This window comes from Chanos chanos, chromosome 13 (genome assembly GCF_902362185.1).
Source record: "Chanos chanos chromosome 13, fChaCha1.1, whole genome shotgun sequence".
Classification (NCBI taxonomy): Eukaryota; Metazoa; Chordata; class Actinopteri; order Gonorynchiformes; family Chanidae; genus Chanos; species Chanos chanos.
The window spans coordinates 6,797,847-6,825,310 of NC_044507.1; the positions used below are offsets into that span (position 1 = coordinate 6,797,847).

Consider the following 27,464-nt stretch of genomic DNA (forward strand, 5'->3'; position numbering starts at 1 on the left):
TCAAAACGAGAAAAGAGCTTTGAGACACATCTACTATTCACAAAACTGTGTTTCCATGAAATGATGGAGTACTTTGCTAATGACGTGCTGTTTCTGAATTCGGTTGTATTGACACCTCAAAGGGTGATGCGTTTCATCACATTCACTATGTGTGTGATTTTCACAGAAACCATTAGTGGAAGTCGTCCCTTTACTGTTTGTGAGAGTGTAGTTTCACCTCTCCACCCACCTAGTCCACCTACTCCACCACCCGTCATTCCACACACCCGGCCATTTCCCCAGCAGGGACATGGACTTAATGTGGTGGGGGAGGGGCACATGAACTTTCTCACTTAACAGCTCTCGTGTGGCATCTAGTCCTCTAATCCTGATCTAAGATTTCCTTTACAGAGTTCAGTTTTACTGGAACTAATTTACAGATTAAGACAGATTTGTCTCAGTTCCACCAGTAATCCCAGTTCAAGGTATACATAAGCCGCTCAATTCAGTACAGAAATGACGGATCATTGCAAGCAGTACAATTAAAGTTCAGTTTGGCAAATTCCGTCATGTGACTTTTTTTTTTGTATGTAAATATTCAAGTCCTTATGAAGTTTTGATTATGGTAAAATGTCAGTGATTCTCATAGCAATACGATTTCATGGTTATCCGTGTGATAAGAGTTCCTGGGAATATTTGACATTTTAGCTGCTCTAAATGATTTTAATTCCGGAATGGCATCCTGGAATGGTGGAAAATCGCCCTAACATCCGCCTTGGCCATGCACTCACAAATGATGTCATGTCTCATAGCTTACATTGCAGACTGTCATATTTATTACAAAAACAGTTTCCTTTTGTGAGATTTCCTATTGTGTCTCAGGCCAGTGGCTCTGACTGGAGAACAATCTACCACTGATGATTCAGTTCTTACACCTCTACATCCTGGCACAGAGCAGGACGATGATCACACCTATTCAGCGACATTCCGACTCTAAAGAGTCACAATAAGACATTACCTACAGTATACATAGCTGGGTCACACCAGGCAGCAGGACCAGCTACCTCAGTCAGTCCTCAGACAGCCTCAGAAAAGCAGGTATCAGGGAACCAGTCCCACTACAGCCGCACAACATAAAAACAGTGTTAAGTGTGACCTCCACCAGAAGGTGGAGTTCAGAAGATCACCATGAGAAAGTGCTAACCTTAGAAGAACTTGGACCTCCAGCCCCAGGGTTCTAAAGTGAATGCAGGTCTACAGATGCAGGATTATGCAAGGACAGGTTTTTTATTTGGTGAAAACAGATTAAAAATGTACTTTTGGCCAATAACTGGTGTGAGATCAGCTAATGGTTCAAACACAGAAGATGGTTCACATGAAACATGTGCTCTACATATGGCAGTCAGCGATGGACGTGCTTCATGGTTCAAATGAAGAAAGAAGAAATAGGAAAAAGAATTATATAAACAAAAACCAAATGTCGAAAAACAAACCCAAAACAAAACCTTGGTCAAACACTACAGGTTAAACATAAAAGGAATGCCGGTAATGGAAACTAATTAACTTATGCAGAAACCTCAGTTTTGCTGAAAAATTAAAGTAAACAATTTCCTATTCCTGCTATTAATGATGAAGGAAGAATCAGTAACAGCCACAAACAATTTTGTTTCATCATTCATCATTGTATCGCCTTATGAATGACATGGTTGGTGTGGTAATTTGATTCAGATTAACTTGGTTGAACAGACAGGCTGCATACATCTGTTTTACCCAGACTGAGTAAATCTGTAAATATAGTACCGCATGGCATCATTTGCCCTAAAGCTCTAAAACAGATTGGAGGAACTGTGCGGGAACAGTACTGTGTTATTGTATTCTGGGTGTAGTAGGTGAAGTCCCAAATTCACCTGGAGAAAGAGAAAAAAGGTATTTTTTTTGTAACCATAACCACAACTTGAGTGGAATTATGTTGTGTGCATGTGATCCCTGCAATCTGAATTTCTCACTACTTCAAAATGATGTTAAACAAAAGGTAATAATTATGAACCAGCTCTTTGGTGGCTAGGTTTTATCTCTCTGAGGGACTTGAAAACGTCCTGATATTCTTAAGTAATGAGTTGATAATTTATGTCAGACAGCATGCACTGCGTGAGGTTTAAGTGCATGTCATTCTAGGATGGCACCCCCATGGAGTGAACCACTACTCTCAATGGGCAATGAATGACCTCATGCGTATTCATACCGTAATGGCAAAACCTTCACTGTCATCATCTTGGAAAACTACAGATGCATGAAATTCCTGTCAGAGATGGAACTGAAGGACCTCCTTCTGCAGGTGTCTCGTGGGCTGAAGTACATTCACTCCACTAGACAACCAAGTGAGGGTCAGAGTGTCTGAAATGTGTGTGTGTGCCGAGTTGGTTTAAATAATTATCTTTACTTTATCTACTTGTTTTTCTCAAACCTTTTGAATTCAGTTGCTCTGCGAGTCAGTTTGACTCTTTGACTCACAGTTAGTCTGTCTGTTTCTTTTCCTTGTGCTGCTGCATGTAATAGTTTTTCTCTATGGTCATTACAATGTTATCAGGCATGTTACATAACGTGTGTGTGTGTGTGTGTGTGTGTGTGGTGTGTGTGTGTGTGAATGATCACCTAAGTAATGATTACCTCTGTGTGGGAGTTCAAGATCATTTGTGAATACAAGAGCTATAACTGCAAATTGTGGGGCTGAGGACCACAGATCTTATCCTAAGATCACAAGTCTTTTCCCAACTCTTTTCCCAACTCTTTTCCTAACTCTCTTCCTAAGCCTTTCCCAAATTCTTTGCCCAACTTTTTTCCTAACTCTTTCCCTAACTTTTATCCTAACTCTTTCTTTCCCTAACTCTTTCATTAATTCTTCCCACTTGTTTTACACTCAGTCAGTCTGTAGTCATGCTGATCTGAATGTCTCTACCTTTGGGGAGAGTCAGTACGGGAAATATAGTCTGGTTATGGGACAAGAAATATAGTCTAGTTATGGGACAGGAAATATAGTCTGGTATAGGAAATATAGTCTGTTTATGGGACAGGAAATATAGTCTGGTATAGGAAATATAGTCTGGTTATGGGACAGGAAATATAGTCTGGTTATGGGATAGGAAATATAGTCTGGTTATGGGACAGGAAATATAGTCTGGTTATGGGATAGGAAGTATAGTCTGGTTATGGGATAGGAAATATAGTCTGGTTATGGGACAGGAAATATAGTCTGGTTATGGGACAGGAAATATAGTCTGGTTATGGGACAGGAAATATAGTCTGGTTATGGGATAGGAAGTATAGTCTGGTTATGGGATTACAGGTGATGTAACCTCGCGCCTTCTTTGGCAAGTTCATTGTTTCTGTTTGTTGTTTTATTGAATTCATTATAAATTCTCTCCAGTGTTTTGTGTTTATTGTTGAAAGCAATGGTTGTCTGTGATCAAAAACGATATTTTTATGTTAGGTTAGTCATTCTGACCTTGTTTGTCTAAATGATTTGAGCCGGGCCTATATAAGCTTCTCTTAAAGCCTGTGTAGAGAGAGGATGGTTATGGGAGTATATCTGACAAGAGCCTGTCCAGGAGAGAAACTCTTTGAGAATTGTTTTTTTTTTTTGGATGAATTTCTGTCTTCTTCTAAAATTGTATTTATTTGCTGTTAATTTTTGTAGTTTTTGTCATTGGATTTTTTTTTTTTTGGCTGATTCTTCCTATTTATGTTGTCAGCTCCTGATTGGCTGCTCATTATCCTCACAGACATGGCATACTACCGTACTACATACTACATACTAGCCTAGTATACACTGCATACTGCGCACTACTCCACACACTAGTATACAGTATGGTACGCAATTATGACAACTTTCGTGTAGTGTACTACACGTTTGCTATCGGTTGGGCTATCTCCCATCCATCCATCCATTTTCTCCCGCTCATCCGGGACCGGGTCGCGGTGGCAGCAGGCTGAGGAGGGTCGCCCAGACATCCCTTTCCCCGGCTACATCCACCAGCTCCTCCTGGGGGATCCCAAGGCGTTCCCAGGCCAGCCGAGATATATATTTCTCCCAACGTGTCCTGGGTCTTCCCCGGGGTCTCCTCCCAGTTGGTCGCGCCCGGAACACCTCCATAGGGAGGCGCCCAGGAGGCATCCTGACGAGATGCCCGAACCACCTCAACTGACTCCTTTCAATGCGGAGGAGCAGCGGATCTACTCCAAGCTCCTCCCGGGTGTCCGAGCTCCTCACCCTATGGTTGGGCTATCTGTTCTGTTAAAATCGAACAACACACGACAACCACAAATATGTATCAAAAGTAGCCGTATAAGAAAGCGTATGAAGATTTATTACACCAAAATATGCAACTGATACATTTATCTTCGGAACTGCAGCTGCAGTTGAAGTTGAAGCTGGTTCTGTCGCTGTCCGCCATGTTTTTAAAATTTTTTGACAGTTGGAAATCACAGCGTTGCTTCATGGGATGCAGTAGTCGGCGAAGTGAGCTCGGGATGTATACTAGAAATTTTCGCCAGTGTGGTACATCATCCGGGTAACTGTCGTGTACTGCAAAATTTTTATTTTTCACGTACTGCATACTACTTACTATTTTTACGTCATAATTAGTATGCGAGTAGTATGTAGTATGCCATTTCGGACACAGCCAAGGTCTCCATATACTGGCAGTTTTTTTTTTTTTTACAGAGAGCTGGGTGACTGCCCCTGAATGTGTTTTTCGCTCCTAAAGCCAGGCTTTCTCTCTATCAGCCGCAATCGTATATAGACATAACATATGCTGCAATGTCAGTCAGTCTCTTGAGGATTTATCTTACCATGTTTACATTTTTTTCTCTGAAGTTACGCTTGTTTCTATGTTATCAGGCATTCCAAGGGTAGAACGGCCTTGTGTCATGTTTGTAAGATGTGCCGCTTTTTGTCCAGTTGTTACTGGCTCCACAGAAAAAGATCTGATGAATCCACTAAATCTAAAAAAAAAATTGTTCACTGTTATACTGAGGAATTCAAGTGACTTTGTTGTTGGCAGATGAATCCATCTGACTTTTTATCTGTAATTAAATAAAATGTATTTAAAATGTAAAAGTGAATTCTAAGTTAATTTATAAACAGCATAACCCCCAAATGCACTGCTGTCATTTAAAGTTGGACAAGTAATCGTTGTACACATCATTCACATTTCCAGGCCAGACTATAGCATTTAATCAATCACTGGCCTGTTCCTTTACGAATTCCTCACCAGTTAATAACGGCTAACAACAACTTACTCTCAATCTGTTATCCTGTAATCATATTTGGCTATATTACCTGATTTTCATGTAAATTAGTTCTCTTGAAATTTAATGAGCTTCATATGGCTTGACTCTTGAACTTCTAACAGGCGTACTTAAACCTTTGTTGGTGTTTAATGCAGATAAATAACGTTGTTTGACAAACGGTTAATATACAGTATCGTTCAAAGATCCATATCGCTGTAGACACACCCATTCACGTCAGTACAAACTTTTGATCTTGCTGTCCAGTAGGTCTTCCCTATCGTCGCTGAGAGGTGCTAGAACAACGGCATGTTTTATTTCTGCAGTAGTTACCGGTCATGTGACCTGACCTATTGTATCCTCCTGAGAAGACCATTCTACTAAACGAAGTGCGTCTGTTCGGGGCAGCTTCTGTTCGATATGGCACTAAGGGACGAACTTTTGAAATCAATATGGCACGCTTTCACAGCTTTGGATGTAGACAAAAGTGGGAAAGTGTCAAAATCCCAGTTAAAGGTACGTTTTCACATTTATCATTTTCCTTCTTTGTGCGATTTGGGCCGTGTTACGGCAACTTTGTTTTTACTCTCTGGTGCAGGAGATTTTAAGGGCCATATTCTCATTCAGTGTCGTACAGCAAGTGAAATGCATGCCAATCGTGACGAGAGTGAATCTTCGAAATCACATAATATCTCTTATTTGAGGTGCAGTTCCTTGAAAGTTGAAGGCTTTATACATTATTTCTTTATTTTGTGATAAAACTGAGATTGTTTATTTTTTATTTTGGTCGTGGAAAAAAAAGATTGGTAATTGAAGTATTCGAAACAACCTGTTCTCGCTCGGTTTTTAATACACTTTTAATACGCTGTAAAGTAACTAAAGTAATAAAATAATAATAAAATATAACTGATTAAATAAAACATTTAAGGTTAACACCATCTTTGATGCTCCAGTCTCTTCAAAAATATTTAGATTCTTCCTGTAATAATGATAAAAATAGCGATGAAGATAAAAAAAGAGGGTCGTTTCATCAATGTTAAATAGTCAGTCGTGGTAATATGGTGGGTTTTTAACAGTACGATGGCACACCGTTCTCGAAACGTTTAGGTAACGTTTTTCCTTACGTATTTAACAATTATGTGTCACTCCGTAAACTGAGGACCGGTTGCATGTTATCTGCTTTGGACTCACTGTTGTGTTGTAGGTGCTCTCTCATAATCTATGCACGGTGATGAAAATTCCTCATGACCCGGTGGCGTTGGAGGAACATTTTAAGGATGATGATGAAGGTCCAGTGTCCAATCAAGGATACATGCCGTACCTGAACAGGTTCATTCTTGATAAGGTGAGTTCTGTTAAATCTCTGGGTTGAATTCAAATATTTTCCTGACACGGAGAATATGCTAATGATAGAAGAGATTCCCTCTGCGACGTGAAACTTCAGGTACCACAAGGGATTCGAAACAGGTTAGAGAAGACTTTGGCTGTCATGTTAGAAGGCAGAAGGTTCGTTTTTTCTTTTGAATGAAATTCTAATTCCAGAATTTGGGAATGACAGAAATAGTTTCTTGACAAAAGTCAAACAGAATGTAAAAACTGAATGATTGTTTACATTTCCTGGAAGCATGATTGAAGATAGTTGTCTTGGGTGAGGTTGTTGAGAGCAACTCTAAACGGCCGTTTTTGCTCTTGTGTAAGAGGAAATGCAAATATAGGAAGAAGTATGTTTCACAACCTTCCACACACCAGAGGTGGTAAATTACTCGTTGTGGTGGGGAAAAACTGAAGTGACAGAATATTGTCACTCAGTATTCTTCCGACAATCCTGCTTTTCCAGTATGAGTTCCAATAAATAACCCATCATCTAAATAACCTGGCCCATACATTTCAGAGGGGAAAAAAGTCAGAGTGGAACACAGACGTCAGGCACTCTACTCATTACCCGTTTAATTTGTTCTGTAATACAATACCCACTATAGCGATCCTAAACCAAACTTACAGTTAAATTGTTCTCACTTTAAAACATTTTGCGCTGTAAATTTGTGGTTGTGTGTTGGCCCAGCTGCCCATCCTGGCTATCTTAATCCAGAACCCCCACCTCTCCCTGTTCCTCAAATACTATGTTGACCCAGCAGGAAAGGGGAGAATGTCTGGCTTAGTCTTTCCCCTCTCTCAATCAAGATATTTGTGTATGTGTGTGTGTGGCACACTTTGTGTATGTGTGTGTATGTATGTGTGTGTGTGTGTGTGTGTGTGTGTGTATGTGTGTGTGTGGCACATGTGTTTGTGTGTGTGTGTATGTCTGTAGGTGTGTCGGGCATGTGTGTGTGTACGTTTGTGTGTGTGTGGGGCACGTGTGAATGTGTGTGTGAACGCGCGTTTGTGTGTGTGTGTGTGTATGTGTGTGCATGTACGTCTGTGCGTGTTTGTGCGTGTATGTCTGTACATGTGTGGGGCATGCATGAGTGTGTGTGTGTGGGGCACGTGTGTGTGTGTGGGGCTCGTGTGAATGTGTGTGTGCGTGCGTGCGTGTGCGTGCGTGTGTGTGTGTGTGTGTGTGTGTCTGTGAGAAACACTCCCATCCTCACTGACTCATTCTCTTGGCTGTGTCTGCTCAGTCAGAGCGACGTGATGAGGTTTATCGTATTGGGGGATGGGGTGAGGTGAGTGAGGGGTGAGTATGTGTCACAGGACGGCACCACTCACCATCGTCCTTGCGCTCTCGTTGCTTGAGTGGACTCAGTTATCCTCAGCAGTCCCACTTTGTCCTAGGGTACTACACTCCCAAGTATACAATTGTGCTAGTGTTGCATTCTCCCAGCATGGCTGACCCTGTTTGTGAACAACAGTCCTTGGTAATGAATAGAGACTACTCTACTATTCTAAATCTATCACACTGCTATGTTAAGAATAGTGTTTTTTTTGTTGTTTTTTTTTTTTTGACATACTGTGGAGTCAATCTTCCGTACCGTCGGTGCTCCTGAGTCCCGGAATGTATTGTTAGAGGACGGCTATGATGTCAGAGGGGAACAAAGGAAAGTGCTGCGCGCTGGACCAAAATAGAGTCGCGCTAATGATGCCATTTAGCACTGGCTTTTTTTTTATGTGACCCATTTTGGTCGCCTGTGCAGTGTTCAGGGTTTGTGTTTTTGTACGTTTGAGGTGTATGTTTGAGTCCTCTGCACTGTAGCAGAACAGATAGATGATGTTATCGCCTAGTACTGTCTTTGTGGTTCAACCACAAGACTAAAATACACCAGCGGTTTCTCGCTTTCATGACCTTATATCAGGCAGTTGGCAGCCGGCGGGCCACGTCTGGCCCAAGAGCAATGTCCTGTGGCCCAGAGGTGATCACAGTCAAATTTAAATCCCGCAACGGTTAGCCCTGGTCCAGTAATGAGATTGTTCAAGGAGCATTCCATCAGTGTTGATATATACAGTTTGACTGCATTAGGAAGTTTTACCATACATATAGATGTGGATATGTAAATGAAAATAGGCTCCCAAAAAGTTCTGGATCGTGGACAAGGCCTTGTTTTGACATCTTGGCCATTTGTATTTGTATTTGAATAGACCTGCTCTACATGGCAGTCAGCATTTATGTGTACCCAGGATCCCTAAGAATATAAACATCAGATGTGAATGTCATTTTGTGTCGAATCTGTTCACCTTTTACCATATTTTTAAACCGTCTTCATTTGCTTCATTCCTCCGTCTCATTGAACTCTTTATTCAGCTGTTTCTCCTTTAACTCCCCACTGAGAGTGTCTAATTACCCACAATCCTTTGGGTCTTCCTCTCACGCGGCAGTTTCTTTGATCAACTGTACTTGAACTGGTGTGTTCTCTTGTGGTCACTTCATAGTGAAACATGTCCATGTGGCTTCGGATGCAAAGTATGTTAACTTCTCCTTTGTGAGACTAATGGTGTTTAATATAGCTTCTTCAGTGTGTCTCTCTGTGCCTGAAATGAGAGAAGTGGACGGGGTCGGGGGAGAGGGTCAGAGGTTAGAGAAACATTGGATACTTTTTGCTATTCTCCTGCTAGTTTGTGCAGCTCTGAGAAGGTGGAAAGTATCTCCATCTGGTTTTGAAAGTGTTGGCAAGATACTGCACTTGTCCTCACTTCTGTTAGAAGAGATTTCTGTTTCTGAAGGTTTCAGAGGAAGGAGGAGGAGAAGAAACAGTCTTGATAAGAAGATCAACTGATGTTAAATGAAACAGTGAGTTGTGGTCTGTAACAATGGGTAACAAGAGATCTGCCATTGATGACTGCCGTAACCTCTGAGATTAAGGTAGACAGCACCTTCACCAGTGAGCTGTTTCTGACTAGTTTGCTGGAGCGTTGTGTCGATTATTTGCCTGAAAGATCCCAGTAATGATCTCCTGTGCTCTTCCCCAATAAGATGAGTGGGAAGGGTTGGAGAACCATAAGCAACCCAGTTTCTTACAGGCACATGAACAGTTTGGTTCCATTTCTGGAACATGGTCTCATAGTGTGAGGAAGTGGCATAAGGAAGAATCAACACTACATTTATTTTTTTTCTCCCTTGTTTGGAAGTTTGGAACATCCTCTATCACTGGATGATGATTCACTGAGACGGGCTGCACAAACCTAATAACAGTGCTGTGTCCCTGTAACTAATGTTTTGTGGGTTTTTTTTTTTTAACACATGCATTGCAAGGCAAATCAGCTCTGATGTCATGGACTCTGATGAAGATACAACACACGCTGTTATGGTACAGTGCAGTACAGTCAAAGACTGACATCACATTTACAAACAAGGAGATTTCAGTCTGCAGATTTTTGCCTCTTGCTCTCTTTCTCACACACCGCAGACTAAAGATGAAGAGGTGGAGACTTGCTATTAACAGCGTACCTGTCTCGTGAGTGAAAACGTGGCTCTTCGTATACCACGGTTTCAGTGTTACTTATTCAGGCTTTTGATCTGCTTTGTGGACCTTTTTTTTTTTTTTTTTTTCGCTGCTGTGAGAAACTCCAAGACCGGTGACTCATCTTTGATCGTTGAGTTTAGTTAAGTTGCATCTGTCTGTCTGATTCGGCGTGCCCGAATGGCTTGGAAGAATAGTCGGTATCTAAACACCGAATACTGTTGGACCCACGTGACTAGACTGTCGCTGAGAGTGATGCACGGTGTAATCGCGTGGATCTTGAGTGGTCTTGAGTTGTGGAGAGCCCTCTCTGTGCAGTCCCTCCAGCTGGTTTCTGCTGAGGCCTTTGGCTGCTCTCTGTCGTGCTCCAGAGTTGATGACTCAGCTGCCATGTAAGCGTCTATGACGTTCATGTCATCTGCTACATGCACCTCTTCTACTTTTAATCCGGCCTGTGTCTTCAAACAGAGACGGTGTGTGTGCGCAGACAGGCTAGACTTTTGGTGCTAAACTTTTTTCCCTGGGGGAGCCCATTGCCGCCTGAAAAGGATCTACACCTACAGGATGTCATTGATGGTTGTGATCATGTTTCATGTGTTATATCTTAGTGACAGACAGCTGACAGACACTCCTGTCTCGTCTTTATGTAACATCATAAGTGACTTCCTCTCTTATTGTATGTGACCTGAAGAGAAGGTCAGGACTTTCAGATGTGAGACGTGACGTGTGCTTTACACAGTGTGTTACTTTTCTTCATGCCTTAGTGCCCGCTGTGAAGATGATTTTGTAACACTCTGTCCTTAATGCGTTTGTAAACAAATTGCTAACACTACTTAAAAGAGTACAACGGGGGAGGTTCTATACCGCTGTGTACTTTTTTCTCAAAGGTTTTGGTGAAAATGGGATACAGAAATATAGCACTAATTACTCAATGCTATGAATGATGCTACGTATCCACAGGCAAAAAAAGAAAAACAGAAAAAAAGTGGAGAAACACATGTCACAGAGGTATAATGTACATAGTCTTTAAATGTTATGTGAATGGAAAAGTACAGGTAAATTCATTGTAACATGATACATTAGTAATTTAAGATTGCTTTTAAATAGCTTACATATACATGTGAAAAACTTGCCAGTAGTGTGAGTTTAAGGGTTAAGAAAAGAAATAATGCCAGAAATTGATTCAGAAGTAGCGTGAACCAATGGTACTGAATCAAAGGAAAGCTACTGAAAAACATAGCTATTACAGTTGGGAATCACAGTAGCGACTCATTAAACTAGCAATAGCAAAAGTTTTGAATGAAAGAAATGTCTGGTACATGGAAAAAGACATCATGAAATACACAATCTGGAACTTGTGTAATGTCTTAAACACATAGCTTACAAACAAGGCCTTTCAAAACAAACAAACAAAATAATGTAAAGATATTGATCAGAATACCTTAACTATGGCCTTGATTTTGATCTCATGTGACATCAACAACCAATGGGATTAATCGCCAGTATGAGGAAGACAAGTGTTTATGTTTTAAGAATGTTACGTCAGCAGAATGTGCTTATGGAAGACAACAGTGACTTTGTGAAGACAAGGCAGGGGTTCAGGATTACAGACTTCAGTAAACTTCAGTAAAGGATTAGTATAGTATAAGATCAGAATGGGATCATTTTCCTCTGCTGTAGGTTTCTTTTGGAACCCCCTCACTCTTCATGCTTGGGCAATAATAATTGCCACTTTGAATAAATTATCTGCATATTGGTACCATTTAAAAAAAAAAAAAACTTCAAAAAAGCTTAATGTTGTCACCCACAACCTTTTCTCCGGTCTTTAAGCGTTAAATGAATGTTTTAATTAATTACGGGAAGCTCTCCCTCTTCTCTGCATGTTCCTCTAGGACAGAATGAATGTAGAGAGTAACTATCTCTAGGGCAGTGATAAGGCCTATTTATAAAACCTCGGTAGCTCTTTACTCTACAGAATGCAAATGACCAGTTTATTTGGCCCCTCAGGCTTTGACAAGGCCCCTATTGTAGAGACAGCAAGGAGGGAGGGGAGGGGTGTGTGTGTGTGTGTGTGTCTGTGTGTGTGTGTGTGTGTGTGCACGCGAGGGAGTGTGTAAGTGACGAAAGATAGCTCGCATTTTTGCCCAAAAACAAGCTCCTCTTACAAAACAATCTCCACAGTTGTTTCCTGCCATCTCTGTATGTAGAGGCTTGCATGTCTGTCATCAGATTACGATTGTGGTGAGACAGCATTTCACGTAAGTTCATGTGTTTTGTGTAGTATGCTATTTTACACTGACTCAACCAGAGGTGCAGCTATAAATAAACTCCACTCTCTGAGTCAGGAATATTGACCTTGGCGTTTGACGGGTTAGCCGGTTTGGCTTGTCCCATGCTGATGCGTGATACTTCCTTTTCAACCAAGAAAATCAGTAGTTTTATGAAATCAGGAAATAAACGTATGCCGGCATAATTAAACACATAGAGACAGCCCTTCATTGTTCTATGCTATCGCCCACTGATTACATATTTCATCAGAATGTTTTGTTAACTGTGTTAACCAAGTCCAGTTTTATCTCTCCTTTTTGTCTGTGTCCAGTTATTCATGCCTGGATCTCACTGTTGAACTGGTATAGCTGAAAGTTATTGACCACTGAGATTCTGCATCTCAGGGCATTAAAAAAACCCAAAACAGATTGCCATGGATTAGAAAGGCTGTCTAGCATTGAGGTTTTTATGACTTTATACAGCAGTTCCTCTTCGTGTGTTTACCTGTTGTGTGTGTGACCAGACACTGAGTTCAGTCCTGTTAACATGAATATGAATGCAAGGATTTTTACCTGTTGTGTTTTCTTAATCTTTTGTCTGGTTTGTGGAATGGAGGATGCGATAGTTTAATTGGGCCATTCAGTCGATTGATACTAAAGGGATGTATGTAAATACTTACACAGCACTACATTTACTAAGAAAATAGAATATTAAAGAAATTTAATCTTCAATTTAAAAGAAATTCAACATTAAATTGAATTTTTAATTAATTGAGTTCAGACTTACTTTTTAATCATTTTGTAATTCTTTCTTTCAAAGAAATTTAAAGAGGTGTAAAGTTATTTTATGGAAAAACTGGATTCATCTTAAAATATTATGAAAAGTCGTTTGATTGGCCTGTAGTGGCTTTTGAACTGGACAGCTTCCACCTCAGTGGGCTTTTTGAATCTGAGCTTTGACTTGGATTGCTAAAACCCAGTTTCTTGCATGCATGTCCAGTGCTAGTGAGGTGGTGACTGGATTTGTCCCATTGTCCGGAGGGATGTTGCCAGAAGTTTCCCTGGGAACGCCAGTTCACATCTCTCAGTCTTTCTTACTTGCTGTGCTGTCTGGTCCTTGTGTGCTTGGGCCCTCGGGTTTTGTTTTGGAGCCTGAAATCAAAGGGGAGAGATTCATTTTTTTGTCATTTAAGAGGTGCAAATCACAAACAATATCCCGTAATTATCTTCCTTCATAAGCAAATGGACCATATTTGTACCACAGTTAACATTTCTGTCATCTCTCACTCATGTCATTTCTGATCCAGGTTCAGGACAACTTTGACAAGGTGGACTTTAACAGAATGTGCTGGACTCTGTGCGCCCGGAAAAACCTCGACAGAGACAACCTGCTCATCACAGAGGACGATGCTTTCAAGATCTGGTGTATTTTCAACTTCCTGTGTGAGGACAGATACCCTCTGGTTATAGTCACAGAGGAGGTAAGATGGATGGTTACTGCCTCCCTCGACAATTTCACAGTTGGAGGAAAATACTGCCCACCTGCGAAGACACCATGAAAAAATGCTTTGGTTTCCTAAATCCCGTTTATCGCATGAGGAATGCTGCCATCAGAGCATTTGTGTTCATATACACGTAAACATACTGGAAAAAAAAATATTGAACTTTCTCATACAGGATAATTGTGATGTTCACGTTTCGTGCGGAAATGATTGTCATTGATATTAAATGTTCAAGTTTGTCCTTTGGGCCATTGCACGTGCTGTGAAACCACCATTACAGCCGTGTCATATATGTAACTAGACCAACATTTCTTTGAATCGCGTGCTTGCTGTTTGAGTCCCGTACTATTCTGTGTGTAATTTCACTGAAGTCACACTGTATTTCTTAACTGCTTTTCCTGAAAAGGAAGTTTGGAATTTCCTGTTGATTTATTGCAGGGGTGTAAAACTATACGCTTGTTGTCAGTTTGATTGTTCACAGAAACACTTAGAGACACTTGGCACAAACAGTTACCGTATCAGTTCTGTGATTTTTTTTTTCTTTTTTTAATTATTATTTTTGTGTGTACTAACGTTGTGTGTACTTTGTTACTACATGTTACGTGTACGATGGAGTACCGTCTGACTCTACACTCCTATAGAAGAGTAACACTCACATAGTTTTTAGTGCTAATCCAAACACAGCTTTCAGACACAAGTAACATATCGCTGGTCCGTTTGTGTGTGTGTGTGTGTGTGTGTGTGTGTGTTTCATTCCTCAGATCGAGTATTTCCTGAGAAAGCTGACAGAGGCTATGGGCGGCAGCTGGATAGAGGAGAAGTTTGAGGACTACAGGGCCCAGCTGAGCACCAAGCAGCAGTGTCTGAGTGCATGGGAGCTGATTGAACTGGTGGGCAAAGGGCATTTCAGTAAGGGTATGGACAGACAGACTCTCTCCATGGGCATCAACGAAGTCTTCCAAGAACTCATCCTGGATGTACTCAAACAGGTATGCCCCCCGCCCACACACACACACAACACACACACGTACACGTACACGTACACAGACACGTGTGCGCACACACACACACACTGAAACATCAGTAGGACTCCTCTTAACAGATTACATGGTCGATTCAGTTTATTTTGGTTTCTAATGCAGCTCTGAAAATGGTCAAATGGGACCTGGACTCGTGTAGGATCAATTTTAATAGTAAATGTTTTTTATCTTCAGTAGAGAGACTACAGCAGAGAGTCTAACATGTAGAAAGATCCTGGTCAGCCTTTGTGATACTACTACAAATGCTTCCCCCTTTTGAGTATCTGTTGTTCTGCTACATTCCTAACTCAGGAACTTACTCTGAGAAAATAATTGACTACTCATTAACCATACAAAGACAGACGTAGTGTTTTAACCTCAGCTGTGACATAACAGTTGAGGTGTATAATCATCATCATAATAATACTGAACAGATCTCCTTTATCTTTGTTAATCTATGACAGGTAATATATCTTGATACCTTTACAGATAAATAAAGATTACTGCAGGCAAATGGAAATCTGCATGTTTTGGGGTGTGTAATGTTCATACAGTGGAAAATGAACTTACTGATATTGATAAAAGTCATGACAACATAGCCTCACGTCAAGAGGGGTTTTCAGACATGATGGTTAATTGCATCAAAGAGTTTTGTATGCCTTCCTGGTTTTGATAATCTTTTTTGGGAAAAGAGGAACTTCTGACTGGTTTTGTGCCAGTTAATGTCAGTCTTTCCTGTTGCAGGGTTACATGATGAAGAAAGGCCACAAACGGAAGAACTGGACAGAACGGTGGTTTGTTCTCCGCCCCAACTCCATCTCCTACTACGTCAGTGAAGACCTGAAGGAGAAAAAAGGAGACATCGTGTTGAATGAGAACTGCTGTGTTGAGGCAAGGACTCATCCTCTCGTCTGGTCTGAGAGAACCACTCGTAATTTAGGTTTTGATTTGGATACATATGCTGACGACCCCTTTATCTCCCCCTCCAAAATCATGATCTTTAATCTTCTTTGTCAGATTAAAATGTGTCTAAACTTATTGTGCATGTTATAGTATGGTTGTGAAAGCAATCCTGTGTCTCTTCATTGCTACTAGACTTACATCTGTCTCTCTCTCTCTCTCTGTAGTCCTTACCAGATAAGGAAGGGAAGAGGTGCCTGTTCTATGTCAAATGTTCCGACAAAAGTTATGAAATCAATGCTTCAGATAAAAAGAAAAAACAGGAATGGATTCAAGGTAGGAGGAGACATAGCTCTCCACTGAACGGTCAAAAACAGGCGTTGTCTTGATGATGGACTTCAAACTATTCATGTTTCATTGAAACCTGTGCTATTAGAATCAAACCTTTGTTTTTGAGGACATCACCAAGAATAGATTAATGCATTAACATGTCAGTCAGTGACTCACTTTATATTTATATTAGGTATGCCTAATATCTGTGTTTACCAATCGGTAACTTCTGTAAGGATATACTCAGTACAGTATATGTTATTCTCCCATAGAAGATGTCTACTTAATTGGTAACTGTACCATTCTTCATATTCAAGTACAGTGTGATAGTTTCATCCCGTACAAATAAAGAAAAATCCAGTCATTCAGAATCTGATTCCTGTACAGAAAGATCGAGTCGAAAGTTAGTCGGTACTGTGTGTTGCATTCAGTGTATCCAGTGTGTGTGTGTGTGTGTGTGTGTCATATTTAGTGTGTCGTGTTTACCGTTTACCTAGCCATTCAGACCTGCATCACGCTATTAAAGCTGGGTCGACAAGCTCCGCACCGAGAAGCCCGGCAAAAAAGGCGGGAACTGCGGCAAAAGCAGCACGCGGAGCAGGAGGAGCTGGAGCTCCGTATGAAAGAACTGCAGATAGCCAATGAGAACAAGCAGAGAGAACTGGAAGCCATGAGAAAGGTACCCCGCAAGCCCCTACGTAGAAATGTCAGTCACTGCCCTTTTGAAACCGTCCGTTCATCTTCCACCGTTACGGAGGGCTTATGTAATTAGTTGTCACTGGGGTCGTGTGGATTCCTGTGGTTCTGAGGATGGTCATTGACATGGTCAGAGCTTCATTCACTTCTGCTGACAATAGCTACGTGACCCAGAGCCGCTCCGTTTCACTCTTATGTATGGTAACCACACGGTTGAGATGCAGACGCAGAGACGACAGTGAAGGAGCTAAAATGAAAGAGGGAAAGCTGCCCCCAGTTCAGACCTTTTATGAGCGTATCATCCTGGTCATACAGGCTGAAACTTTTCAAAGTCTCGACTGTGGCCCCATTAGAAAAGAAGAAATCAAAAGAGGAACAGAAGGTTGTTTTTTTTTTTTTTTTTTTTTTGGACACATTTTACAATTCACAAAACTTTCCATGTAATTCCTGGGTACTTAATGATATGCTATTTCTGAGTTCTACTGAATAGATGTTTCATAGTTCAAAAAAAAAAAAAAAAAGGGTGGTTTCCACTACTATATTCGCTATGCACAACTTTCATAGAAACCAATAGTAGAAGCCTTGTCCTGACTGGCTATATGTGAAAGTTCAGAATCAGATTAGTGTCAGTCTGTGGTTACATCCCTCCACCCACTGGCCCAACCATGTACCCAACAGGGATGTGGATTGAGCTTGGGTGGAGAGGGGGGGGGTGGCGGTGGCACTTCAGCTTTCTCACTTAACCCGTATTGACCAGTATCCAGCCAAATCTCCTTATCCTGTTTAAGTTTTCATCTTAGAGTGAAGTTCTAATGGATTATGACAGATTTATTCCAGATGAACTAGCAATCCCAGATTAGGATGTAAAGTACCCTCCAATGAAGCATAACAAATCTGTCAAAAATTGTGGCAAGCAATCCGGTAGAACCGGAGTTTGGCAGGATCCATGGGGTAATACGTTTTGATAAATGTTGAAGTCACCATTTCCTCTTGAGGTTTAAGTCACAGTGAGAACAAAGAAGGGGTTAATGATTCCCAAATCAGTGAGCTTTTCACGGTTCATTGGTTAGCAGAGAAACGAGAGCCTGACATTTTAATTGTTATACATGTCGCCTTCATACAATACAGAGGATCGCTTTATAAAATCACGCTTGGCCATTTCGAACAAACTCACACATATTTTTTTTTTTTTTTAATGTCTCGTCACTTACAGCACAGACAGTGTGAACAGCAAACAATCATTTGATTTAGTGTGACAACAAGTTCCTTTTGTTGGATCGCCCCATTGTGCCCCAGGCTAGAGCCGTGAATGGAGAACAATCGTCCGTTGACGAGTCACTGCTTACACCTCTTAACCCCCCTAACACAGAGCGGGACAATGAACACACAGTGAGACGCGCGCAACACAGTCAGAGACATTCCAACACTGTGGATGTCACGTGGAGACAATGCATAGACCTTGTGTGATTGGTCAGTTTCTTTTTGTTTCACGCTGACCTGCCGTGCCAGCTGCAGTGCTCGTTCATCAGAATGTCTTAGAAAAACAGGTACTGAGCGGTTAGTCACGTCACAGCTGAGCTGGATGAGTAATGACTTTTTCAGGGCCTTTTTTTTTTTTTTCCCATGTGTGTGCTTAAATGTATTGCTCAATGTGAGGCTATTTTTAGGTTCAGTTTGACTTTGTGTGATGTTTTCAAGTAAAGTATAGTGTAGTCGTGAAAAACAAATTGGTCTTTGTTTGTTTGTTTGTTTGTTTGGTTAGACTGGGTCATTGCGTTGGAGCGCACTGATGTGGTGTCATTTAGTCTGAATTCCTCTGTCAAAAAGAGGACAGACATCTGCATACTAAGATATGCTCCAAACACCGTTTTACTGCCTGTCCTTTCTTAATTGGGTTTACAGCCTGGGTCCTGATATACAGCTGTGCTCCGTAATGACCAGTCTGTCAGTCTACATTCCTGACTTCCTCTGTTACCTGCTGCTTTATGACTCTTCCCCCAGGTTTATTTGGTCATGACATTCCTTCCCTGTGCCATGTCAGAAAGATTCCCATCATCTGTGTCTGTTCAAAACTGGGTGAATGTGTGTGTGTGTGTGTGTGTGTGTGTGTGCGTGCGCATGTGTGTGTGTGTCTGTGTTTTTCTGTGTGTCTATGCGTAGCTAGTAATATTATAAATCTGTGGATCTTTAAGAAGGTGGCCAGTGGAGCATAGAGTAAAATCAATGGAAACTTGGACTCTTTGTGTAATGCTTGCTGTCTTGACAATCTAATAATATCTGCTTCTTGACCCGTTCTGCTCTTAGTTTCACTACCAGGCGTTCTCAGTTACTGTGAAGGCTGTTTTCAGTGTTATGGATGTTCTGCAGTGGAGGGTTTTGAACAGGGTTTCAATGTGATGAATGCTGTTTCTCGATTGTTTCGAAAAGAAACTGGAGGAGTCGGCAGCGCAGGCAGCCGAGGAGGAGCGCAGACGGCTGCAGACGCAGAGCGAGCTGCAGGATCGCTACCGGATCGACCTGGAGAAAGAGAAAATGGTAAATGTTTTTGCCACTGAAATTTGTGGAATGCCTCTGATCACATGCTATGGTGACTGTAACTCTGGATGTGAAGCTGTAGAGATCTTAATCAAGTGTGAATTGAGTTATAATGTGTACCCCTCTAATCTGGATTTCTCGCCACACATTGAATGAAATAACACAAGTGTTAACACAGTAGTTAAACGTCTGTGGCGTTGTGCTTCGCATCTGCTGTGTCTAAACATAAATTCACACTAATACAAAGGTAACTTCTCTAATCTTCTTTTACCCTGTGGGCAGCATGGTGGTTAAGTGGTTAGCACTGATGCCTCACAGCAAGAAGGTCCTGGGTTCGAATTTCGGTCGTCCATGGTCCTTTCTGTGTGGAGTATGCATGTTCTCCCTGTGTTTGTGTGGGAACTCCGGTTTCCTCCCACCATCAAAGACATGGGTTAACACTCCCGTCAGTGTATGCTCACTGCCCTGACCAAGTCACTGGCAAAAGAACTGGAGTTTGTCCCTGGGTGTGTTCGCTGCTCCTAGTGTGTGAGTGCTCACTGCTTCTAGTGTGTGTGTGCTCACTTCTCACTGTTTGTAGTGTGTGTGTATAGGATAGGTCAAATGCAGAGGATGAATTTCCCCACGGGGATCAATGAAAGTACTTCCTCTTCTTCTTTTATATGTATCCACACACACGCACAATTACAAGCACACGCACACGCACACACACATGCACACACACACACGGACACACACACACACACACATTTCCTTTTCAGCAGTTGCTGAACACGTTTGATAATGTTAAATTGTCTCTCGGTGGTGTCTATGTAATGGAAACTGCTCAAGGTGGCCTTTATTGACAACTTCTCTGTATTAAAAGAAAGGAATAAAAACCTCCTTTGTACCATTTATATATTTACTGGAAGATGGTGCCTTTTAGATGTTGATGGATGTGAAACTGGGGAAAATGAACAGATTCAAAAATAACTCTGCATACGAGTGAGGAAAATGCGCAAATTCAGGAAGTGACAGAGAAACAGTAAAATTGATTGCACTCTGAAATTCATCGCATTAGGTCCTGCGATGGACTGGCAACCTGTCCAGGGTGTTTCCCCACCTTTCGCCCAGTGAACGCTGGGATAGGCTCCAGCAACCCCCCGCGACCCTCGTGATGATAAGCGGCTTAGAAAACGAATCAAAAATGAATTTGTTGCTTTATCAGAAGGGAAGAACCTGTTTACATGAATTATCAGACATTTCACATGATGTTTGTTTTTTTTAGGGCAGAAGAACAGTAGTAATGTTGATTCTGTTGATATGTGTGTATGGGTGTGTATGTTTAAGGTATTCTTAGGGGCTGCGTTTTGCAGAGCAGATGGTGGCTGTATGAGAAATGTCAGAGAAAAAAAAAACCCAAAGTCTTAAAACATTTCCCCTTTTTACCCAATCTGTGTGTGTGTGTGTGTGTATCAGGTGCGTCAGCAGATGGAGGAGCAGGTGGCTCAGAAGTCTAGTGAACTGGAGCAGTACCTGCAGCGTGTACGAGAACTGGAGGACATGTACCATCGCCTGGAGGAGGCGCTGGAGGACGAGAGACAGGCCAGACAGGACGAAGAGACTATACGTAAACTGCAGGCCAGGTCTGGACAAACACACACACACACACATGTACCCACGAACACACGTACGCACACACACACACACGTACACACACACACAATTACATATGAACTTGTCTTGTCGTTGATATAAAAAGACACACAGGATTATCAGCATTATGTGTATGGTTAAGTTTAGACTCATGAGAGCTTTAAGTAGTAGCTTTTTTAGAGAGAGCAGAGTTAAGCTAACCGAGTTAACCATTAGGCCGTGTTATGGCTTGCTGTGGCCTTTTTTTTTTTTTTTTAGAGGAAGTGACATAGTAGCTGAGAGGTGACTCTGCAAATGACTGACGTTTGACTCTGCTGATTGCTGGCTGCAGTACCCTGTTCCTGTTCCCTTTCAACCACAGGCTCCTGCTTTTCCTGTCTTTGTGCTGACAACTGCCTAGCTCAGCAATTCACAGAACACAGTCTAGATTTCACATGCAGTTTCTCTGGTCATGTCTACGCAGCTGGAATTTTTTTTTGTATATGTGTGTGTGTATGTGTGGGTGCTATATAAGAATATATATTGACCAGACATGTGTGTGTGTGTGGGTGGGTGTTATATAAGACTATATATTGACCACACATGTATGTGTGTATGTGTTTGTGTGTAGGTTGTTGGAAGAGGAGGCGACCAAGCGTGCTGAGCTGGAGCAGATCCATCTGAACCAGCAAAAAGCCATCGCCCAAACTGAGGCAGAGAAGCAGGAGCTGGAGAAAGAGAGACTGGCCAAAGAGAATGCCCTGGAAGCAGCCATGCTACAGCTGGAAAACCTGGAGGCAGAGAGACAAGGAGCCCTGGAACAGTACCAGGTCAGACATGCGTGTGCGCGCACAATCACACATGCACACACAATCACACACACACACACACACACACACACACACACACACATACAGACGCAGACAGGAGCTTCCACACACGTGCACGCCCACATGCTAATGCATGAGCACACACACACAAACACACACACACACACACACACACACATTAGCTATCTTCCTCAGTTCCACTCCCTACATACCAGATTGAAAAAACGCACCTGACTTGAATAAAGTTGGGGTTGTGATAATGTTGGAGTAACTAGCCCCATAAACAGCCAGTAACAGAGCTATTGACACCCTACACAACAGAAAGAAGAATTTAGCGTAGATAACTTTATTTGATAGGCAGAACTGTTTGAAATGTCTGTGTTATGTCTATATAATGTCGAACCCAAGGCATATCGAAAACAATTTTTTCCTTCGTGTGATCGCCAAAAATAGTTAAGTAGAAGTCGTTTAGGGAACTGAACAGAGGGATATCAGTTTAGAAATGATTCAACAATGCAGGAAGACCCGGTCTCTCTTATTTACATGGTCATTCTACTTCCCCATGTGGCACCCTCTAGTGGCCTTAATGAGGTTTAGAATTGCTGAATGCAGAAAGACCAGAACAAAACAGAATCCTGCTCGACAGTGTTTCTCTTTTGTGTGTCGCCTAATCCGGTTCCTTTGGAATAGGTTTTTATGTTTGTGTGTGTGTGTGTGTGTGTGTTTGTCACAGGAAGTGGTTAAGAAACTGGAAGATGCAGCTAATAAGACAAAAAGCTGGAAGGACAAAGTTGCCCATCACGAAGGTCTCATACGTCTTATACAGCCAGGTTAATTTCCCCGTTTCACTCAATGACACTGCCTGTTCTCCCTTTACCACTCTTCTCTTCTGTTAACCACTCCATCACTCCCTCCTTAACCACTCTTCCTCTCTCACAACCGCTCTCTTTTTTACCAGTCTCTCTTCTCTCTCTCTCTCTCTTTCTCTCTCTCTTTCCTAGCCAATGTCTCTCTCCCCTTTATCACACTATTTGTCTTCAAGTTAAGCGGCCAGTACGGTATGTTTATACTGTCCATGTCTATTTTCTCAAAGGTTCAAAGGGTCCACATAGGATCACTAACTGGGGCCCGGCAGCCTTCACTGAGACTGAACTAAGCCTGAGAGAGAAAGACTGGCAAGAAAAGAAGAACAGGCCCACTCAGGCCCAGTAGAACCCGCCCCAGAGTTCTGTCAGCGTGACGGCAGCTGCAGTATGACATTGCTGGTAACATGTCGATGAGTGAAGTGCAGACAGGGTTCGATGGCTTTGACCAAACACAAAGGATTCGAAGGAATGGGACGAGGTTACTTTACAGAAAGTAAGTTTAAGTCAAGCGTAGTGATATTCACACACCTTTTACCATTCCAATCATACTGTAACATTCCAGAATATAAAAATCATTTTTCTTTTTTCTTTTTTTTTTTTTTTTTTTAAAAAAAGTCAGCTTTGAGAGGATTTTGTAAGTTTTAAAATGTATGAATATTTTGGTTAGTTGTATTTTCCACCAAAGTGATGACATAGATGCTTTTTCAGCCACACATAAAAGATGTCAAGAATAGTCACCCTTGTTTAATTCAGAAGTCGGAAAGAAATCACTGACCAGGTAACCTAGTGTTAGGTGTTGAACCTGTTATTAATACTCTAACCAGGCTTTGTACAGTTGTTATTTAATGTCACTTGTCAGAAAATAGAAAATTGATTTTTTAAATATAAAAGGCCTTATTTTTAAAGGATCTAACCTAATATGCAAGAGGATGAGTGAAGTGAAATACATTTTTAAGATACAATGTTGATGTTTTTTTTGTTTGTGTAGTTCTGTTGTTATGTCTTATCACACTGTAATGGCAACCTCAGTGCGGTTGCAGTATTAACAAAATAAAACACTGCATTTTTCCTTAACCAAAATATTATTTTTTTTTGTTATGACCTCTTTCTGCACATTTAAAGGATCCTTCCGTGATGAACAACATTTTGCCATTCTGTTTGCATCAAACTAACATTGTAATGTTTGGACTTCTCAACTCCTGAGACAAAATTTGTTAATATCAATTTAATAAAAAACATCAAAACAAACAAGAACATGAATTGGTATTTCTTGTATAAACTCGCTCATTGCCTTTTGTTTATTTTTGCAAACCCACATGTTCTGCAATTTGAGGCTAAAAACAGCAACAAAAAGCAAAAACAAAACTATATTTAGTCCACTATGCAGTTGTCCAAAACTGCATTTTTTTAAAAAACACGATCCTTGCACATTTCAATATACAACAACATCTGTAAAAAGAATGGACGGCGTGGCCCTATGCCCTTCCGTTGTATAGAAATGAAGCCAGGATTCTTCCACCATGCTGTCCAATTTGGAGCCAGAGTTTGTGTAGTAGAGACGAGAGTCAAACAGTGTATAAGGGCGTTAAAGTCAGGTAGCCTACATCTACTCATTTGGTAGGCCTGCCCCCTTCTCCCAATACCAGCTGGTCTCTTCCAGCCAAGGCTGTCAATCACTTCATTCCAAAGTGTATCCATGCCTTCTCACGATATAGTAGAATAAAGTTTTAAAAACTCATTTCTGTTGGAAAATAAAAAATGTGCAGATATCAGCATAAGGAAAACTCACTGTTCAAATGAGACACTGTAGATGGAAAGACAGTTTACACAAGAAAAGTGACATGGAAAATAGGCTAATTTGGCATTGAAACACATGGGGATGGGTGCTACTACACGTTATAATACAGCCTGCCAGCAGGGGCGCTAGACCTGTGTTTGCGTCACTTCTTAGAGACGTCGCGCTGTCCGTGCTTTTTACAGTCATTGATATAGCCTACCACTGTTTAATGCGGCCAGATGTATGTTTGCAAGTTGACCAGCAGGTGTCGTCATACAACAAGACATAACCCTTTATGCACCGTCACCGAAACGAGACATAGTTAAGTTAGATGTTCATATGCAGATCTCGGAGAATACTGAAGTTGAAGGCTCAAATGTAACAGATAAGCCTTCCAAATACTAGACATTTTACACATGCATATACATTTTTAGTATCACTGCATGTTCAGAACAGTATAATGCTGCTGTTCTCTGAGCAACATTTTAGCAATGTACAAGCGAGGAGTAGAATTAAAATAAAAATATTCAGTTATACAAAAGGAGATTCACCCGAATTCAGGGGAAAACTGTTTCCTCAGCATTTTCTAACGGGGTTACGATCTCTGTGAAAAGACCAGATATGAAGTGACAAAAAAAAAAAAATTGTACGGAATGAAGACAGCGCGTGAAATTTAAAATGGTGTGGTTTAAGGCCATAAATTTCCATTTCACCACGGCGACTTGGCCATTGTGATCTGGGCCAGAGAAATGTATTTGTCATATTTATGATACTTTGCATGCGGGAACAGCAGGCTCAGGACGTCGAAACACATCTGATGGTGTCAATATTTTAGGAACATGGGCAAAAACTATGAGAAGTGTGAGAAACTATGAGAACAAAGTATTGGCTTATTGCTAGATACGGCTGTTAAACTAAGTTCATGGGGCATCAGTAACCTTTGTACTTTAAGAAACGCGGTGTACTGATCAATAAATGGACCAATCATGGGACAGAACAAATGTTCTGAACAAATCAGAACAAATCTATGTGTGATGAGACTTTCCGAAGATGTGGCCGTATTACAGACGGAAGTAAAGACCAACGCAAAGGTCTGGTTACCTCCCAGTGTACATGCCAGTGTATTCTACCGTCCGGATGCGCTCATTCTTTCCGTAAACTATCCCTGTCCATCATTGACTGAGAACGCTAAAAATCCAAATATAATCAGGACGCAGATTAAGAGCCCGAATCCCAGGGGAAAAATATGGCTCTACAACTGAATATCTCAACAAATAGACATGCAATTAGATAAGACTACTAAATTGAATTTCATTTTTAGATTGATACGGGAAATTGAGTTTTGTGTATTGTGGAATGGTCCAGGTCTAAACGAGGATTTGATTGTTAATTTGTTGATTTGATTGCCCAAGTCTAAAATAATGGACATTCTAAATTCCTCCGGGGATTACGTTCCAGAATTCACAATTAAGTGCCATCACGTGTGGAAAGGTTTGTTTGAAAGTACTCAAAGTATTTTGCAGATGTGTGTTTTTGTTGTTAAATTAAGAACTAAAGGTTCCTTTTTCCATGACTTCACAGGCCAAATCCGGCCCAATCCAAAATAAACGCATACTCTTGTCACTCAGATACTGCGTCTCAAGAACCATAGAAAAATGATCTTTATCGGTCTCAGTCTGAGCTCAATCTAAAATGGATTAGGCCTAAAGTTTGGAGTAGTCCCTCGTCTCGTTGATAACGAGAAGTGTTTTTCCCCTGTCCTCGTAGTGTCTGTATGAGGCTGTCGACCTCTAAGCGTTTGAATGTGGAGAATAACTTAAAATCACTACACTGAGTACAAATATCCATTTTGTCTGCACCATAGCGATTTTTTGTTCTCATTTAGACTGATATGTAGGTTAGTTTTGTCTCTATTTGGATGTAACTGAGGTAAATGGTATCATGTACGTTGTTTAAACGGCACAAAATATTTTTAAACTATATCTTAATTCATGGATGTTGACTTGATTCTTTATTTCGTAATGAATATTAGAGTCTCAAATGGTGTTCACAAATTACACTCGCACGTGCAGAGAAGGCATTCTTAATGAAAACCAGCGCTGTTTCTTTTAAGAGTGACCCCGGGCTAAGAGCACAGCAGCACGAAAACAAATCAACCCATAACATCATTGCTGTACAATCGGTATTTGTCAGGCAAATTCATTTCATGCGTCTTCAAAGGACAAATTGCATTATCCACCAGCCAAAACCTAGCAATTCCAGTTTCAGAAATAAAAGTACAGTTTCGGCACATGGTGTTCTATTGTGGCCACGCATTCATGCATGCATTTATCATTTTTATTTTTGTTGTTGTTTCATCTAAAAGTTCATGTCCACTGCTAAATCTAAAACATGCTGGGTCTTGGAAAACAACGGAGCAGATATTTCCTTTCACTGACCCTCATAAACAATTATTTATACAAAAACAAATTATTGTGCGAATTTTTGGACACTGCATGAGTGACATGGAGAGAGAAACAGGCAAAGAAGGCAAATGTGTGCTCCAGATGCGTCTAGTTCCAGCTGAACTAACAGGAGTTTTTTTTCTTCTTCTTCTTCTTTTTTTTTTTACGCAACACGATGGAGGGTCATTAACGCCAGTGCGCGAGCTGTGCTCCGGATGTTCCCCGCTCCCCAGCAGAGCCTGTATCCCATCACTCCTTCTTTCAACTTCCACGAATTCATCAGCTTCGGTTCGGGGCCTTTTGCACCAGCGCAAAATTCTTGAGAGGTGATGCGAAACAGAAATGCATTAAATTCCTGATCTGGAAGCCATCGTGGGGTTCAGCCCGCCTGCGGCCCCTCACAGCGTACAGTAAAAAAAAAAAAAAAAAAGACGGCGGTCTGTCGAGGCCACAGAGACGGATACTTCAACTCAAGAGAGTCTCCGAGGGGCTACACATTCACCTTTTTAATGCTTCAGAGACGGTCT

At 41.3% G+C, this 27,464-nt stretch overlaps 1 protein-coding gene across 1 annotated transcript; it reads left to right on the top strand.

The window, feature by feature from the left end:
- Positions 1-5,685: 5,685 nt before the first annotated feature.
- swap70b (switching B cell complex subunit SWAP70b) lies at positions 5,686-23,062 on the top strand. Its single transcript, XM_030790317.1, has 12 exons — positions 5,686-5,781; positions 6,470-6,610; positions 13,732-13,905; positions 14,688-14,915; positions 15,690-15,836; positions 16,073-16,181; positions 16,673-16,854; positions 19,299-19,406; positions 20,865-21,031; positions 21,652-21,850; positions 22,584-22,680; positions 22,944-23,062. The coding sequence occupies exons 1-12, from the start codon at positions 5,686-5,688 to the stop codon at positions 23,060-23,062; spliced, it is 1,767 nt and encodes a 588-aa protein (XP_030646177.1).
- The last annotated feature ends 4,402 nt before the right edge of the window (positions 23,063-27,464 follow it).

Bases quoted from the DNA above. Each gene is read 5' to 3' on its own strand.
- swap70b (XM_030790317.1), top strand. From the start codon at position 5,686: ATGGCACTAAGGGACGAACTTTTGAAATCAATATGGCACGCTTTCACA. The intron at 6,611-13,731 runs GTGAGTTCTGTT...TTTCTGATCCAG, and splicing joins ACAGGTTCATTCTTGATAAG to GTTCAGGACAACTTTGACAA. The intron at 16,182-16,672 runs GTAGGAGGAGAC...CCGTTTACCTAG, and splicing joins AAAACAGGAATGGATTCAAG to CCATTCAGACCTGCATCACG.